This window comes from Mandrillus leucophaeus, unplaced genomic scaffold, assembly GCF_000951045.1.
Source record: "Mandrillus leucophaeus isolate KB7577 unplaced genomic scaffold, Mleu.le_1.0 Scaffold925, whole genome shotgun sequence".
In the NCBI taxonomy this organism is placed as follows: Eukaryota; Metazoa; Chordata; class Mammalia; order Primates; family Cercopithecidae; genus Mandrillus; species Mandrillus leucophaeus.
The window spans coordinates 611,671-623,097 of NW_012110086.1; the positions used below are offsets into that span (position 1 = coordinate 611,671).

General features: G+C 46.9%; 1 protein-coding gene across 4 annotated transcripts in view; it reads right to left on the bottom strand.

Moving 5' to 3' along the window:
* SNX19 (sorting nexin 19) overlaps positions 1–5,745 on the bottom strand; it is a 46,967-nt gene extending 41,222 nt beyond the window's left edge. The window contains exons 1-3 of one of the 4 annotated variants that reach the window (XM_011970039.1): positions 5,516–5,685; positions 3,933–3,988; positions 853–991 (exon numbers count right to left, since the gene is read on the bottom strand). In XM_011970039.1, the coding sequence (XP_011825429.1) occupies positions 853–991; positions 3,933–3,935 (142 nt within the window). In that variant the 5' untranslated portion in view covers positions 3,936–3,988; positions 5,516–5,685. Of the gene's footprint in view, positions 1–852; positions 992–3,504 lie in introns of all 4 variants that reach the window. The other 3 variants (XM_011970036.1, XM_011970038.1, XM_011970037.1) reach the window with 3 other exon arrangements.
* Between the last annotated feature and the right edge of the window lie 5,682 nt (positions 5,746–11,427).

Here is an 11,427-nt window from a genome sequence, read left to right on the forward strand (position 1 = left end):
TTAAGAAAGAAAATGCATAATATATGCCCAAACTTGTTAAACTGTTTATTTGGGTAATCACCATTATTTTTAAAAAACAAAGTAACCAGTTACTAGCTAATTCTTAGAGTGAAATTTTATTACATTAAAAAAATATTTAGAGAGGGGTGGTGGCTCACGTCTATAATCCTAGCACTTTGGGAGGCCGAGGCAGGTGGACTGCTTGAGGTCAGGAGTTCAAGACCATCCTGATCAATATGAGGAAACCCCATCTCTACTAAAACAAAAATTAGCCAGGCGTAATGGCAGGCTCCTGTAATCCTAGCTACTCTGAAGGCCGAGGCAGGAGAATTGCCTGAACCTGGGAGGCGGAGGTTGCAGTGAGCCGAGATTGTGACATTGCACTCCAGCCTGGGTGATGAGAGCAAGACTCCGTCTTAAAAAAAAAAAAAAGTCCCCCGTGCCTGAGAGTTGTCAAACAGCACACAAAAGATCTGGGTATTAAAGGAAAGAAGGTGGCAACAACTTCTGTGTAATATTTTAATATTTAAGAAACACCTATCTATGAATCTGGAAAAGTTAATTTAACTCCTGACACTAACTTACAGGCACAGGTGGAAATGTGAACACTTATTTTTTAATCTTAAGCTAGATGGGGCTCCAGAACAAAGCAGTTGGCAGTAAAGGACTACCTCTGAAAGAATGTGATTGCTGCTGCCCAGCACTAAACCTCAGAACTCCTGAAGCAAACCCAGGGAGCAGAGAACCTTGAAACGGCATTCTCCTCTCCAGTCCCTCCCGTAAACCAACAGGCCAGCCAGGGTGGCTTGACGTGGGAAGCAAGTGGCAGTAGGGGCTGGGGAAACTCCTGACTTTTGATGAACTTTCGTAGATCTGGTTTCTCCTCCAGACGGGTCTGCAGATTCAAGAACTCTCGATAGCGACGATTCACGGTGTGGTAGGCCAGCTGCTGCAGGCCGCTGCTGTTTTCACCATCAAGGGCTGTCTCGTACTGTTCAATGAACAAATTGATTGACCGAATCAGCCGGGTTTCAGCAATCTTCTGTTCTGGCTTTACTGACTACTTGGTCAATGGCCACATAGCAAGAGCAAGAAACTGAGAACAAAGGGAGGGATGTTCCTATTCTATTCCAGAACCTCCTATACCTAATTGCTCAGGAAGTTAGAAATGAGTTTCACTCCTCCACACTACTACTTTCATCTGAAAGCTCCCTCTCCCAGATACTTCCTTTACTTACAAAAATGACTACATAACTATTTTTCAAATGAATATTTGAATAGAAGGCATAACATCCATAAAAATGATACTGCCTCTATCACCTTTAAATTACAGGGCTAAACATTATAAGGGGAAAACCATTTTTCCATTATACTCCCCCGTGATTATTTATATTAGTTAAGGGAAGAACAAGTAATCCAAACAGGAGATAAAAATCATTTGTTTATCTGGAATAAATTAAAGGGTATTTGTTTTGTTTCAAGCAGATTAATTTTCCTGATTGTTACTCTTAGAGCTAAACTGAATTTTTCCTAAGTACCTATCATCTGTATCATAGAAGTCACATGAAAATTGGAGATGTGATAAGGGGTCAAAGTCCACTGTCTTCCTAGGCTTAGAGGGGTTGGTATGTGGAAAAGATGACTTACACCTCATGTTCCCCAAAGAGTGAACACCACGGACAGCATGGAATCTGCAACTCAGCTTGGGGGCGCGCTTCTTGGCAGGGTAGTTAAGACACAATGAAACGTTGTGGGAGAAGTATATATGTGCACCCTCTCATTAGGAATAGGTTATTATTTTTTGGTTGAGGTATACTGTGGGCAACAGATGGAAAAAATGAACTCCTTGTTGGTGGGACTTGTGGCTGGTGCTTTACAATTTTTTGGAGACAGAGAGGGTATTCATTATGAGCTGATGTGAGCAAAGCAGTCTCTCAGAACAGTACTGAGGAGGAAAAGACCAGATAAGAGAGACAGGTGACTTTCAGGGTGGGGCTCTCAAGCCTAGAGCATTTGGGAACTATGAGGCTTTCTGTGGAATATGTTGCTCCTCGAGGGCCAATTTCAACACTGTTATGGTTACTTCCATCACATAAACTGAGAACTGTTTACTATCAGAAAGTATAATAATATTGATATACAATTTAAAATCAGTTATATGTCCATATAAAAATCTAAAACCAATTTCAAACTACTCATAATTGGCTATATTACTTTGTTCTCATTTTTTACTTTACTCTTTTCTAATGCTTAATTGAAGTAGTAGCAGATGTCAAAAACTAGCAACAACAAAAAAGAACAAATAATGGGAGAAAGACTGTGAACTTAAACATTCTATTCACCAACTTAATTTTTCTGCTAATGAGGAGGAAAAAAAATCTGCTGTTTAATGTCAGTATAGGAATAGTCATTAAAAAAAGATGAAATAACCAGAGCCAACACTTAAATGTGAGAAAGGTGCATGGCATAGGGACATCCAGAATTAGAACAAAAAGGCAGGAAAATGTTAACAAAGTTATACCAGTCATTTGAGGCTAGTCTCAGTTATTTTATGACCAGTACTGATCTGTACTTCTACAATTTGCCTACAAGGAGTGTGAGTGTGTTTGTGTGTTCACATATAGGCATTTCTAATTACTTCCATTCTGTCTTACTTGAAAATGTCATAATGTTACTTTCTAAAATGCTATGTCATGATGCAGCTGTGTTGAGCAGATCAAGGAAGGCCTTCTCCCTCTCACCTGGATTGGGAGTTCTTGGGGAGGAGTGAAGCAAGCAGGCTGTGCCTGGTGGTAGCTTCTGGACTCAAATGAGAGAAATTCAAGTGGAACGCAAGGAAAATCCAATGGGTAGGATCTTGCCCAAGAATTTTCTAAACTTCTTCCCTGCTCATTCCTTTTTCAAAATACTAGTATATTTTGTACTTTGTTTTAGGAAGGTAGGTTATTTACCTATATCTATCTCAGAAGACAGCAAGTTTTTGACTCTTGGAGGTGTTTAAGCACAGACTTGGAACTTGACAACAGATAATATGAAGAGGGTTGGTTGGATTAGAGAGGCAATTCTCCCAAAATGGCCATAGGACAGGCTGACTCCATGTTATCTGGAGAGTTCTATTTGAAATATAAAATAAATAAATAAAATAGAGAGAGAATCCAGGGACCCCTCCTTAGAAATTCTCATCTGAACCCATCAGTGCGTGTCAGAATCTGTATATATGCAAGGCAGCTCAAGTGATTTTGAGGTGCAGCCAAGTTTGGGAACCACTGAAAATATAACCCTCAGCACTCTAGCAGCTCTGAAGTTCCAGGATTGTTTGTGTGAGTACAGGATAAATGCTACTCTGCTTTACACATTAGCTTCAGACCATTCACAGAGATAGATGCCTATTGAGAGAAACACTTCAAACTACGAGCGTCTCTCCCCAGAGAACATTTGCTTCACTGACTGCTTTCCAAACCCACTCCTAGCCCGGGTGAGCACCCACAGTTTTAATCCTGTTACCTTCACAGTATAGAGTGTATACGGGTGGAATCCAGTGCCACTGTGCTCTCGGGCTGTGATGGTGCCAGTGATACGAAGGTTCTGGATGATAACTGGGCCATCGGGACTGCTTAGGGGCTCAAAGCTGAAGGTGGCTGAGCTGAGAGGACCAGGTGGAGAGGAGGAAAGCAGAACTGGTGGCAGAGTAGGATCAAGGGAGCTCGTATCATGGGTGAGATCCTTCTCTAAGCATGAGGGCCGTGAGGGGCAGGTCTTTTCTGGCCCCTCCAGCAAAGCTGTAACGGAGGTGGTAACATCTCCTTGTTCTATCTCCTTGTCTGCTGTGTCGATCTGGATCTCTGGGTAGGAATTCAGTGTGGAGACCGGCAGGCCTGTCTCTGTTTCAGTCCCTGGACCCTCCTCAGCCTCTGCTCCTTCAGATGCCTCACCATCTTTGGGTTCCAGAGCCTGGGAACCCTCTAGGGCACACAGGGCATCCTGAATCCTGTCAGAGAGAAAGTTGCCTGGAGTCATAAGCATGATGGTTTCTTTGCCCAGTTCAGACAGCGGAGACTCCAGCTCTGAGTCTTCACATAAGAACAGGGGACCTCGAAGATTTGGTTGTAGGAAATGAGATGAGTTGCTTCCTACTTTTCTTTCTTCACACATCCCACCCAAATCTCCCTCTACAGCTTCGTGGCCTTCTTCAACCTCTGGGGAGGGGCCTGCAGGACCATCTGGCTCACTGTAACTTAGAAATACTGGGGCCGCTACTGGAGAAGTTCTCCCTTCTGGAAGCTGCTCTACCTCAGCAATCAGTGGCAGAGATGTGGGCACTGAGGGCTGTTCGGGGGCACTGGCTGGGCAAGGTGCTGGATCTCTGGCCTTGGAAAAGATACCCACGAGTACAAGGTGGATCCAGTCAGGATCTGACAGCCTGCTGATCAGTGGTAAGATTACATTGCATGTGATGAGTTCGACCACTACATGGCGTCCGGTACGAGTCTCCAAGTGGGGCTTGGGCACCAGCCCTTGAAGCAACAAATTCACAACACCACGTGTATAGGTGACTTCAGCACTGGGGCTGTGCACAGCAGGATGTGGGGCAGTAGCCCGACAGTAAGCCTCCCAGAGGTGAGAAGGCTCAACTGGACCATTCTTCCCTGCAGTGGCCTCCTTTGCCTGAATGTAGCTCTGCAGGTGACAACCGCAGAGAGTCAGAACACTCTGGGCAAGAGCATGACAGTCCATCATGCTCATCCTTCTCCGAAGCTCCTGGACCAACCCTTTCATGGCTGCCTCCATTTCCTCCTCAAAGGCTGGCTCCTGGCTCACGGAACGGTACCAGGATAACACAAAATCTCGAATAATCATCTGGATGGTGCGGTTGATCTCCTGTTCCAGCTGCCTTTCTGCCTCAGGGCATGGAGGACAGGTGGCCAATGGGATGAAGCGTTCCAGATGCAGCCGACCCGAAGCCGCTCCAGCGACGCTGGAGCCCAGCCATCCTCCCAGCACCACCAGCGATGCAGACAGAAGGCACAGCAGCCACACATTGACCAGAAGGTGTATGACCAGGAGCCAGCCGAGCAAGACCCCCACAGCCATCAGCTTCCGGCTACTCAACAGGTTACGGAGGTGACAGCTGGATCCAGCTGCAGTCTCCTGGAACGGTGGTACTGTTTCTGTCTTCATGGCTGATTGGACAAGGTGGCTTCCCCAGATGACAGCCCTCAAGATTTTACTTCAGAGTTAGGGAGGGGGGCATGAACTGTGTCTCATATGGGGCGATCTGGGTGTTCTTCAGGGAACCGGGGCTCCGGGCCCTCAAAGTCCTACAGGCACTGCAAAGCGACAGCGGCAGCTCCGCGTCTCCCCATTGCTAACACTAACAGAGCCCTCGAACTCGCCCCTTCCAGCCGAGGTGCGGCTCTGGAGGAAAACTCTGCGGCCTTCATACTGCCCCAGGCGGAGGGCCTCTTCGCGGCCTCGGGGCGGGCGGTGCAGGGCCCTGGGGCCCACGGACACTTACACACGCAGAGGGCAGCGGCCGGCAGAGACTGGGTCCCACGCCGCCGGGAACCGCGCGCCCACACTCAGCCCCGACCTGAAGTGGGCTCATCCAGGTCCTCTCCGCCGGCCTCGGCCCGCTGCCGCCGCAAACCTCGGCCACCGCGCTCCGCAGCCCGGCCTGTGTTAAGGCTGACCGCCGGCCGGCCGCCGGCGACAGCTTCCGGGTCGACGTCGACGGGAGCGAGGCATGCTGGGAGAGCGGCCGCGCGGGCCCTGAGGAGCGGCGCTGCCCGGCGCCCTCTGCTGGAGAGGAGCCGCCCTGACGGCAGCTGCGCGCGGTAGTCTCTGAGGCTGAGCCTGAGCCTGAGCGCGCACAGGGCGCATGCTCGGCAAGAGCGGGCGCGGATTCCTGAAGCGCCACGAACAGCCGCCTGCAGCAGTCACCGCTAAGACCCAGACTTCCAGACGCTTTAAAACGCTTCCTAGTTCTGGTAATTAAATGAAGCCTGTCCGTTACTGCTTAGGCACGCCGTCAATAATCCGGTTTATTTTAATTTCATGGAGGCGTAGTTTCATTGGCCTGGTGTGTCTTAACATTTACCCGGTTTCCCCTAGAGCCAGGAGCCCGCGTCCCCAGTGCACAGCTTACCTCATTTGTTGTCAGGAATTGCAGAATATAAGGCATGAAACAATACAGAGATAGGTTTATGTTTTAAATTTCGTATACTGTATCACAAAAGCAAATTTGTGATTGAGGGTTATTTGCTGGTGGCATGACACAAACAATCAAATATTCTGAGCATCAGCTGTCTTCAATGTGAGAGGCAGGGTGGACGAATAGAAGCAGACCTTGTCCTCTAGGATCCCCTGCTAACCGGGGAGGCCAGCGCTTTGAATGCGATTGGCTATCTAATAATGCCAGTCAGCGTGCGATATAGTAAAACACAAAATCTGACAGGAGTTCAGGGGAAGGAAAGATCACTGTGGGTTGCAGTGGTTAAGGAGAAGCTCACAGAGAAGCTGCCTTTATGCTGAGTCTTCAAGGATGAGCGTTTCTATTCACCTCTATCTCTTCTCACTTTATCCTCCCCAAAAACATAGGAAAGGAAAGCAGAGAGAGAGGTGTTCTTTCAGATAATCCTGTAATATATTTGCTTTGGAATATGCTCTATGTTGGATTGTTTTTAGATTTAGCAAATTTGACTTCGGTTGTCTACACGGGAACTTATAGGAAGACAAAGTACTGGAAGAACTGACCAGGTGTAAAAAGTGTTAGTGTCAGTTTTGCGTGAAGCTAGCTTCCATATCCACCTTGGGCCCTAGGAGCCGCGCCTGCAATGTGGGTCTCCTTTCCATTTAGGCATAGGATGCACATTGTTTGCACAGAGCTGCTCATGGTTGCCCCTTGTCCACCTTCTCTGTGCTGTAAGCAGTCTTTCATCATCAGGGACTACTCCCTAGATGTTTAAAGGAATCTTCAAACAAATCCCAACCCAAAACTCTGCCAACAAGAAGTGCATTGCAGCTTCCCATCTCTTCCATTGCTACTTTTGGGGCAGAGACTTCCTTTGAATACAAAAGAAGCCATCATTTAGATGTGACCCATAGTTAATGATTAGCCACTTCTAAAGCAAATGGTTTGATTTAGGATCAGTGTCCAGTAAGCAGACTGGGCACTCCCCTGAGATGGCAGAATGTGAGTCCATGTTTTCATGGTCCATACCTTTTCACTGCTGCCTGCCTTCCCACAGAAAAGGAACCCGAGAAGTGGGCTCTGCCCCTCTCTACCCTCCCAGACCATTCTAATGTCCTCAGGAACACTTAGAAAATGGCAACAATGCTCTGGAAAATGTCCCTGCCACCTAGATGGGAGCTAAAACAGAAATGTGAATGATGAAGGGACTAACGACAGTGCTGAAGACTTTCTGTGGCAGTTCAAAGAGAAAGTTTACTTGGCAGCATAATCTGGAGTGTTCAGGGCAGTAAGGAAGTGACCTTGCAAGTGGGCGCTATGCCACCTGACCAGATGGTCTGGAGCATCAAGGTAGCCAACAGTGCCTTCCTGATTCTGAAGCGGGTTTGATGGACATGCCCATGCACTTGTCATTTGGACGGGTGTGAGCTCCTGCCTGGGGGTCTGGGCAGGCCTCAGTCTCCAAACAGATTAATCACCGGGAGGAGGCGCGAGTCAGGACTGATGTGCCCTGGTGTGTGTATGTGGGGTGGGGAGACTTGGCCACACTACTCACCATCTGGAGACGTCCTTCCTTCTTTCCTTTTCCCTATTTCTCAAAACATTAAAGGCATAGTGCTCGAGTGTTGGAGAAAACAAGACAAATAAGATACAATACTTCTCCTCAAGGGACTCTCGGTCTAGTTAAAGGAGACACATAAATATATAAATGTAATGAAACATGATCACGTATGTAATGTGATGTGTTCTGATGTGTTGTAATAGAAGTGCATATAATAAAATTGAAACACAAAGGGGGTGGTCAGCTGTGGAAAGGGGTGGCTCATAGACAGTTTTCCCTTAAGTTGGGAGATGAAAAAGAATTGATTGTATTTTAGGAAATGTAGGGTAGCGAGAGCAAGGGGCAAACAGAGGAAAGGTCTTTCAGGCAGAGGCCTGCTCGTAAGAAACAGGCAAGGACCATGAGAGCAAGGGGCCCCATGACACAGGCCCTGCCGAAGTCAGCCCGCACCCCACTTCAATTTTCTCTCAAAATAGAAGGCCAGGTGGCTTCCTAAAGAGAAGCTCAGTGATGGGGCAGGTAAGTGAGAAGAGGTGATGGTATGGAATTATTGCTGTGGGATATAGAAAGGGAGCTATTGAAGGTCAGGTAAAAAGATAAAGTTGGGGCTGGGCGCGGTGACTCACGCCTGTAATCCCAGCACTCTGGAAAGCTGAGGCAGGCAGATCAGAAGGTCAGGAGTTCAAGATCAGTCTGGCTAACACAGTGAAACCCCGTCTTTACTAAAAATACAAAAAATTAGCCAGGTGTGATGGTGTGCACCTGTAATCCCAGCTACTCCCTTGCGTGAATCCAGGGGTCGGAGGTTGCAGTGATCCAAGATTGTGACATTGCACTCCAGCAGCCCGGGCAACAGTGCGAGACTCCATCTGAAGAAAAAAAAAAAAAAAAAGAGAAAGCAGGGCTGAGGGACCTATTTGTAGTGACACCAATACATATGGTTGAGTTATTTTCTCTGGAGATGTTTAGTATTGTATTAGTCCATTTTCATGCTGCTGATAAAGACACACTGGAGACTGGGCAATTTACAAAAGAAAGAGGCTTAATTGGATTTGCAGTTCCACGTGGCTGGAGAAGCCTCACAATTATGGCGAAAGGCAAGGAGGAGCAAGTCACATCTTCCATGAATGGCAGCAGGCAAAAAGAGAAATGAACTTGTGTGGGAGAACTCTTCTTTATAAAACCATCAGATCTCATGAGACTTATTCACTATGATGAGAATACAATGGGAAAGACTTGCCCCCATGATTCAATTATCCCTCACCGGGTTCCTCCCATGACATATGGGAATTGTGGGAGTTACAATTCATGATGAGATCTGGGTGAGGACACAGCCAAACCATATCATTCTACCCCTGGCCCCTCCCAAATCTCATATCCTCACATTTCAAAACCAATCATTCCTTCCCAACAGTCCCTCAAAGTCTTAACTCATTTCAGCATTAACTCAGAATTCCACAGTCCACAGTCTCATCCAAAACAAGGCAAGTCCCTTCTGCCTATGAGCTTTCAAAATCAAAAGCAAGTTAGTTACTTCTTAGATACTATGGGAGTACAGGATTGGGTAAATACAGCCATTTCAGATGGGATAAATGGCCAAAACAAAGGGGCTACAGGCCCCATGAAAGTCCGAAATCCAGTGGGGCAGTCAAATCTTAACACTCCAAAATTGATTCAAAAAGTGGGTTCCTATGGTCTTGGGTAGCTCCTGTGACTTTGCAGGGTAGAGCCTCTCTTCCAGCTACTTTCATGAGCTGGCATTAAGTGCCTGGCTTTTCAAGGTGAATGGTGCAAGCTGTTGGTCAGTCTACCATTCTGCGGTCTGGAGGACAGTGGCCCTCTTCTCACAGATCCACTAGGTGGTGCCCAAGTAGGGACTCTGTGTGGGGGCTTTCACCCACATTTCCCTTCCTCACTGACCTAGCAGAGGTTCTCCATGAGGGCCATGTCCCTGAAGCAAACTTCTGCCTGGGCATCTAGGCATTTCCATACATCCTTTGAAATCTAGATGGAGTTTTCCAAACCATAGTTCTTGACTTTTGTGCACTCACAGGCTCAACATCATGTGGAAGCTGCCAAGGCTTGAGGCTTGCACCCTCTGAAGCCACAGCCTAAGCTCTACATTGGCCTCTTTCAGCCATGCCTGGAGCAGCTGGGATGCAGGGCAGCAAGTCCCTAGACCACACACAACACTGGGACCCTGGCCCCTGGCCTATGAAACTATATTTTCCTTCTAGACCTCTAGGCCTGTGATGGGATGGGCTGCTACAAAGGTGTCTGACATGCCCTGGATACATTTTCCTCATTGTCTTAGGGATTAACATTTGGCTCCTCGTTACTTACGCAAATTTCTGCAGCTGGCTTGAATTTCTCCTCAGAAAATGGGATTTTCTTTTCTATTGCATTGTCTGGCTCTACATCTTCCAAACTTTTATGCTATGCTTCCCTTATGAAACTGAATGCTTTTAACAGCACCCAAGTCACCTCTTGAATGCTTTGCTACTTAGAAATTTTTTTCTGCCAGATATCCTAAGTCATCTCTCTCAAGTTCAAAGTTCCACAAATCTCTAGAACAGGGACAACATGTCACCAGTCTCTTTGCTAAAACATAACGAGGGTCACCTTTGCTCCAGTTCCCAGTAAGTTCCTCGTCTCCATCTGAGAACACCTCAGTCTGTATTTCATTGTCCATATCATTGGCAGTATTTTGGTCAAAACCTTTCTACAAGTCTCTAGGGAGTTCTAAACTTTCCCACATTTTCCTGTCTTCTTCTGAGCCCTCCAAACTGTTCCAACCTGTGCCTGTTACCCAGTCCCAAAGCTGCTTCCACATTTTCAGGTATCTTTTCAGCAGCCCCACTCTACTGGTACCAATTTACTGTATTAGTTCCTTTTCATGCTGCTAATAAAGACATACCCGAGACTGGGCAATTTACAAAAGAAAGAGGTTTAATTGGACTTACAGTTCCGTGTGGCTGGGGAAGCCTCACCATCACGGCGGAAGGCAAAGAAGAGCATGTCTTCTATGGATGGCAGCAGGCCAAAAGAGAAATGAACTTGTGGAGGGGACTCTTCTTTATAAAACCATCAGATCTTGTGAGACTTATTCACGATCATGAGAACAGCATGGAAAAGACTTACCTCCATGATTCAATAGACCTGTGGGACTTATTCACTATCGTGAGAACAGCATGGAAAAGACTTACCTCCATGATTCAATTACCTCCCACTGGGTCCCTCCCACAACATGTGGGAATTCAAGATGAGATTTGGGTAGGGACCCAGCCAAGCCATATCAAGTATCCTCAGTAGAGAAGCAAGCAGGAGGTATCGAGGTACATGAAGTGAAAGGAGAAAAGGTTAGGACCGTCACATCCTGGGAAGAGAGTGGTTACAGTGGGAAATCATGGTGTCTAGGTATCTGGGAAGGAAAACGAAGCCAGGAGAGAGACAAACAGCTGTGAGGAGAACATGGGCTGTACCAGGAGGAAGAAAGAACCAGAAGAAAAAGGCCTGTGGCTCAAGATTGGTCCATCAGAGCCTGTGTTGGTTCTTATAGCTGTTCTACCAAATTACCATCAACTTAGCAGCTTGCAGTACACATGTTTATTCTCTTACAGTTCTGAAAGTCAGGAGTCTAAAATGGATTGAGAGGGCTTGTTCCTGTTGGAGGTTC